This window comes from Borostomias antarcticus (assembly GCF_949987555.1).
Source record: "Borostomias antarcticus genome assembly, chromosome: 34".
Lineage (NCBI taxonomy): Eukaryota > Metazoa > Chordata > Actinopteri > Stomiiformes > Stomiidae > Borostomias > Borostomias antarcticus.
In genome coordinates this window covers 2,904,470-2,912,177 of record NC_140267.1, presented here as the reverse complement: position 1 = coordinate 2,912,177, position 7,708 = coordinate 2,904,470, and the positions used below count along the sequence as shown (strand labels likewise).

At 43.2% G+C, this 7,708-nt stretch overlaps 1 protein-coding gene across 1 annotated transcript; it reads right to left on the bottom strand.

Moving 5' to 3' along the window:
• Positions 1–1,345: 1,345 nt before the first annotated feature.
• Positions 1,346–5,423, bottom strand: prokr1b (prokineticin receptor 1b; the record flags this gene model as incomplete). Its single annotated transcript, XM_084460896.1, has 2 exons — positions 1,346–2,036; positions 5,056–5,423. 2 exons carry the CDS (start codon positions 5,421–5,423, stop codon positions 1,346–1,348), a joined length of 1,059 nt encoding a protein of 352 aa, XP_084317022.1.
• Between the last annotated feature and the right edge of the window lie 2,285 nt (positions 5,424–7,708).

Genomic DNA, 7,708 nt, shown 5'->3' with positions numbered 1-7,708 from the left:
ATAGTCTACTGTGTATTAAGAAACTGAAAGTGTATCGCATCTCAAATAATGCTCCTTCCAACTCCTCCTTCCCTTAGAAGTTATGGCAGTGAAATACCGAACATTGTGTTTTTAGGATAACTGTAAAAAATCGTCTATACTGTGAATTGACCAAACAATGGAGTGTTACATCAACGAATAATCAACATGCGATGAAATCCAGCTATGCAGACACAAAAATGACAGTTTTAAAGATTCCCGTTTGTCATTTGTGTTTTAATTGAGTGTACTGAACAAACAAGCAGAAACATGTAAACAAATAGTCCCGGTAAATCAACAACAAACAACACATTCCATCTAATGGAGCAATGCATTTACAGTAGCCTGTGTGCAGAACAAAAGCAATGAAAAGTGTTTAAAAGCAATGAAACTACAGACTGTCTCGTCACAAACTCACATTTTTGTGCTTGCAGATCTCTCATATTATTTTAATTCTGATCATGAATTGACTAGTGGCTACAATACAGTATTCAATTTACATATACAGTACATTTTCAAAGGGAGATAAAACAACTTTTTCATAGATTCTGTCTGACCTGAGAAAAAGCTTATTCATATCAAACATATATATACATACATAAACTTAAATAATGGTATGACAGCACGTGGATACAGTGTAGGCCTACAGCATATTCAATATACAATATTAGCAAAACAAGAACGAAACAAAAAAAAATTACTATTTTTATACATTCATGCTGGACATACATTAAAATGTTTTGTGTCTCCATTCAACAGAACCATGACCACATTGTCCTCTTGTGCAAGTCCACATCGGGTTGTTTGACATGGTTCTTCACCACTAGCCTGGCGTCGCCATTACGTGACCTCATTCTATTTCACTCCGTAGATCAGTCTGGTCATCAAACGATCGAGTCCCACTCGACCCGATATTGGTCGGGAAAATCATAAACGTTTATTTAATGGGATGGGTTTGATGTACCAATTGTACCCACTTGACGACACTTGACTAGCCCATGTTTCGTTGCTCTGATTGGTTGTAGGTCTATCCAGTTGCGTTCAGAGGCATTTTGGTCTGGCCGTTGATAACGCCCCCTGGGAAATCGAAAATAAACACAGGATTTCCAGACCCTTCTCATTTTTGCGAATTCTGGCGAAGCCAGGCTACTTAAACACAGTAATACACTCAAAGCATCATCTCAAGAGTTGCCTCCACAATAAAATACATTTATACAGTCCGTACCAGTATATCAACATAAACTCAACCATCAAACTGTGGTGATGTATCAGCAATTGAGCTTCTGCCTAGAGCAGAGTAACATAAACGTGACGTTTGGTGCAGTGGTCACACCACTTCCACTGTGACAGGCATGGTGGACGTCCTCATTTCGATCTCGTCCACCGTCTTAGTCGAGGCGTAGCTGGACCGCCAGCGCAGCAGCACGATGCGCTTCAGGTACTCGACCGTGTTGTTCTTCACGCTGACAAAGCAGAAGGTGTTGATCATGCTGTTGCTCATGGCGATGCACTCGATGATGTAGAACGCCACCAGCGAGTTCCTCTGGCGGGAGATGAGCGTGGGGTGGAAGTCTCGGAGGATGGCGAAGCCGTAGTACGGCGCCCAGCACAGGATGTAGGCCGTGAGGATCGCGATCAGAACCACCACCGTCTTCCTCCGGCAGCGAAGCCGCTTCCGAATCTGCTCCGTCTCGAAGCCCGGTACGCTTTTGAACCACAGCTCCCGCGAGATCTGGGCGTAGCACATCGCCATGACCACCACAGGCCCGACAAACTCCAGGCCGAAGACGAACAGGAAGTAGGAGCGGTAGTAGGCCTGCTGGTCCACAGGCCAGATCTGGGCGCAGAACACCTTGTGGGTGGTCTTTGAGGAGCCGCTGTGTGGGTAGGTGGTCTCGGAGGCGAAGTAGGCCGAAGGGATAGAGATGAGGACGGGAACTATCCACACGCCCGTGATAAGACAGTAGGCCGTCTGGAACTTCATACGCGGTCTCAGAGGGTGGACGATGGCCATGTACCTGGAGGAGGTTAGAGAGGGTGATCAGAGTGGACTTAAGCTTCCAGTAACATTTAGAGGTGATTTTAAGGTCCTCCTCCTTATATACAAAGCCCTTAACCTTTTTAATACGACCACGTCACTGGCAACATTTTAAAAATATCTAACAAATAATTAATAATATTAAAAAAATATCTAACAGATCTACAAAATTCCTCACTCCAACACTTGCTGAAAGCTGAGAAACTGCGCTTTCTAGTATTATAGGGAAAATCCAATTAATATTCAAAATGTTGTCACTGTATTTTCAGGGTTAAAAGGATTAATGGGCGAGGACCAAACTACAATACATTGCCGTTATAGACGTCAATAGCGTCATAACAATAACATCCTAGACGTTCCCACCAACAGTCAGAAGAAGATCCAGAGTGCAGTCTTCGTCAATTATGACCCAAAGCTATGGTGCACAGTACCTATAAACATCAGGGAAGCCAGCTTGCTAAATATTTTTTAAAGAAAGCTTAACACGTATCTCTTCAGTTTAGCCTTTAACTAGCTCATTTTGCACTTGCTTGCGAGTTTTTATTTTTATATCTTTAACTTTTTGTTTGCAATTTCAGTTTAGTTTTAATTAGTTTTTAAAGCAGGATTGCTAGTTTAGGTTTGTTTTAAATTTTTGAAAATGCTTAATTTTAGTTTAGTTTTTATTAGTTTCAGTATCAGTTTTAGTTTTTTTTCTTCTCATGAGATTATTCTGATCTCACAAGCTCAAGTTGTTTCACTCCATGGAAAACAAACCATCTCATGTCAGGTTACTTCTGTACATGGGCACAGCAAAAGAAACCAGGCCAGGTCAAGCCTGGCTTATGTGCGTTGGCTGCCTTGTTTCTATGCGGGACTGGTAGGACGGTAATGTCTGATAAATAAAGATGGGTCTTGTCACCTGGACACATCAGTTCCAATGCTTCCAATGCTAATCCAGCACAATGAGAGCGCGATAGCCAGTAAACTCATGGGCTCACAACAACTAGCAGCAGTTTCCATAACATTAATGGTAGCGGTCAGTGGCTAAAGCAGTTACACTGATGATTCCTGTAATGTTAGCTATTTTGCTGCAATGGGTTCAACTTTTGTTTCTGGATAAAGGTCATGACTCGCTGTTTTGCACTTCCCTTTAGGTGGTGAATAAGTAGACCAAGACACAGTGGGTTATTTGGACATCTACTAGGATCTTGATATTATATTGATATGAAGATATAAAAGTAAAGTATTTGCCTATAGAACCAAATTGTAATTCAAACGGTTCTTAGTAACCTAAGTGTAGGCAGACTTGAAAGGTCAATTGTAATAATATCATGAATGAACAATTGTAAACATAGTACTCAACAGAATAGGTAATACTCCAATATTGATTGAAACTTTTCCTAAATGCTTTATTAAACATACAGACATGCACATTAAAAGTAGCCATAAGTTGTTATTTTGCATGTGCTCTCAGGACATGTTGTGGTTGTGACCATCTTTGTAAAGAAGAGAGGCATGTAATGCACATGTATACAGTAGTACAGAGTCAGTTGTCTATTGTATCGACAAGGTGTTCAATTGCTCAAGTGTTGTCAGGTGTTGGTTCGAGTGTTCGAGTGGTGCATAGTCAGTTGTCTATTGTATAGACAAGGTGCCACGTGTTCACTTGTTGGTCCAGGGGGTGGCATGGGTGCCATTGTTATAATTAGAGTGAGGGCCTATGTATAGTACAACCAGAGTACTATAAACAACTGACTCTGCACCACTGTACACTCGAACCAACACCTGACAACACTTGAGCAATTGAACATCTCGTCTATACAATAGACAACTGACTCTGCACTACTGTACACTATCACTTGAATCAACACCTGACAACACTTGAGCAATTGAACACCTTGTCTATACAATAAAGAACTGACTCTGCACTACTGTATACTACTGTACAGTATACTTGACATGTTATGTAATTGCACTGCCTGTATCATGGACACAGTCACAGCCATCCATGATCAGATACTGCTGTCTGGCCATGTCCTGTCCGGGTGGGGCTTGCACCTGAAGACCATCTTTGGGGGGGCGGGACATCAGCGTTGCACAGCAGCCGACACCTGACTGGTGTTGCATCACTGGTGTTGCATCATTCTCTGGCCTCAACCACACCAGGCATCCCTAAAATAGACCCGTTTGCTTAGGTGAGTGAAGTTTCAAACTCATCAGTTTTATCTGACACTTGTAAATATGAGCGCCTCTCCCAACTAGGCCGACACCGATTTATTTTGACGGCAAAGTGAATGGACCAGCAAAGGACTGTTGTCATTTCAACCAGACATTCCAGTGAAACCAGGTAGTCAAAATAACTTACCTGATATAAAATGGGCACCGCAAACGCGGGCATTTCTGATTATCTCCTCAGTCTTCCTCTGCTACTGTTTCAAGAATGCGCGCGCATACTTGTGCTGACTAGGCTGTAAAAGGGTCTATAATTAACCGTTACATAACTTCTATAACATCCAGTGACAAAATGTATGTCCACATTGAACTCACAATCGTCGCGGTGATAGGCAGCGCACTATCCACTCGGCCACCGCTGACATGGGTAATCTGTGGAATCTTTTTCTTTTGATGTTCTGGGACCACTGCCTCTTGTGGTAGCAACATAGAACTGCAGGTCAACAACTCGCCGGAAGTTGAGGCAGGGAGGGAGCGACAAAAAGGGATTCCCTCTTCTTGGTGTGTTGGCTTACAGCCAACACACAAAAATGGAGGATAGATTTCATATCCACCCAAAATACTAGACTTGTGTTGTGTATGAAATGAAAAAGAATAAAACTAAGGACATTTTCTCTATAATTTTTGTTTATTTTAGTGAGTTTTGTAAACACACAGTTTTAGTTAGTTATCATTTTTTGTAAAGCCTATTTTTTATTTTTTATTTCAGTTAACTAAAAAAGCACACACACACATACACACACACACCAGCCATTACAAAATCATCAAAGAGCTAAAGGACCCACCTGTCGATGGCGATGGCCAGCAGTGCGTTGGTGGACACATAGAGAGACACCGTTCGGAGATAGTTAACGGAGGCGCACAGCACCAAGCCGTGGTCCCAGGACAGCTGCTTCACCACGTAGTAATCCACCAGGAACGGACAGCACACCACCGCCACGATGAAGTCTGAGATGGCCAGGTTGGCGATGAGCAGGTTGGTGAGATTACGCAGTTTCTTGTAACGTGCCAGCGTGGCGATAAACAGGATGTTCCCCACTCCGCACACCAGCATGATGCAGATGAGGACCACCCCGATGACGATGGTGGCTAGGAAGAAGGCCTGGCCTTGCGTGGTGTCTGGCATCTCGTCATCGGAGACGGTGTAGTCCATGCCGTACTGATCCAGGAACTGGTCCTGCTCGCTCCCGGGAATGTGGTCCTGCGTCTCGGATGAGTACGCCACCACCAAGTGGCTGATGTTCGGGTCTCCCATGGTGCACCGTACCCAGCTTCTAGTTTTCAACTAAGACCGACTCTCAGTCAGATTGGATTGATAAATCCAGCTCTGTAACGACAAAAACAACAATTATGTTTATGACACTGCTGCAATGTTAATTTAATCCAGGAAGTAGTTAATGTCGTGTCATCATGACAGGTGGAGGTGCTTGAAGCAGGATGTTCCCTGTAACGACGGAAAGAGTCCATTCAGAGAGCCGATCAGCATCCTCATCCTCATGACTGACAGAGGGAAGAGACACAAAGGGATGAGACTTCATTCAGAGAGTCAATCAGGATCCCCATGGATCACAGAGGGATGAGACTTCATTCAGAGAGCCGATCAGCATCCTCATCCTCATGACTGACAAAGGGATGAGACACAAAGGGATGAGACTTCATTCAGAGAGTCAATCACCATCCTCGTGACTGACAGAGGGATGAGACATCATTCAGAGAGCCAATCAGGATCCCCATGGATCACAGAGGGATGAGACTTCATTCAGAGAGCCATACAGCATCCTCATCCTCATGACTGACAAAGGGATGAGACACAAAGGGATGAGACTTCATCCAGAGAGTCAATCAGCATCCTCGTGACTGACAGAGGGATGAGACTTCATTCAGAGAGCCAATCAGGATCCCCATGGATCACAGAGGGATGAGACTTCATTCAGAGAGCCATACAGCATCCTCATCCCCATGACTGACAGAGGGATGAGACACAAAGGGATGAGACTTCATTCAGAGAGTCAATCACCATCCTCGTGACTGACAGAGGGATGAGACATCATTCAGAGAGCCAATCAGGATCCCCATGGATCACAGAGGGATGAGACTTCATTCAGAGAGCCATACAGCATCCTCATCCTCATGACTGACAAAGGGATGAGACACAAAGGGATGAGACTTCATCCAGAGAGTCAATCAGCATCCTCGTGACTGACAGAGGGATGAGACTTCATTCAGAGAGCCAATCAGGATCCCCATGGATCACAGAGGGATGAGACTTCATTCAGAGAGCCATACAGCATCCTCATCCCCATGACTGACAGAGGGATGAGACACAAAGGGATGAGACTTCATTCAGAGAGTCAATCAGCATCCTCGTGACTGACAGAGGGATGAGACTTCATTCAGAGAGCCATACAGCATCCTCATCCCCATGACTCACTCAGAGAGAGATGAAAGTTTATGAGTATTCATCAAATGATGATTATAGAGGAGGACATCTGAATCAAGGATGAGTGACCATACATCTCCTCACTTATGCTGTTGACATCATTGATGAGATACGGGGATAAAGCCGCCTCAAGTGCCTTCACAACTAATGGATTTTCTTTTCCTGCTCACCAGTTTTTAAATTGGACCATGGGTTGTTGATTCACAGCTCACCCACTCCTCTCCGTCAATGAAACACTTCTGTTTAACGACCAAATATTAGATCGGTTATAAAACCAGTCAACTCAGCTCACGTGGATGAGCGATGTCACAAAGAATTGTAACCTGACAATAAAACAAGCACAATGAAGCTCACAGAGAATTGAGTATAATAGCATAGTTTCAATGCTCAACTGAAATAAAATGGCCACCACTTAATGCATAATGCATACTATTCAACAGGCTACACACTCTCCACACAGTTGACCTCTAAAGAACGCCTGTGTGTGTGTGTGTGTGTGTGTGTGTGTGTGTGTGTGTGTGTGTGTGTGTGTGTGTGTGGCCTACATTCTTGTTTGGATAGACAATAATCCCCACCCATAAGTAAGATTTTTTTTCTTTTCAATTAGTAATAAGTATGCATATAAAATAAGTAAATAAGTAATCTAGCCCACATGAACATGGGGAATAGCCTATATTTTAACCGTTCTGTATAGTGGATCGTAAAATGTATTGACGTTGGTGGAGACAAATCAACAAATGTTTAAATTATGCTCAAAGCGTCTCTAGAACCACCCCACCTCCTCGGGATTAATATAGAGTTAATAATGTCATAATCGCAGCTATGTACTGTAGATACTGTATCAGGTCAGCTGTAAACTGAGTCTACATGCATTTCTCTTACAAATAGAGGTACAAAACATGAATGCAAGTGAGACAGCTATTCAATTGTACTATATATAATAAATATATATAATAAATAGTTCATCCTTCACAACCACAGCATTTGCAACGGACACT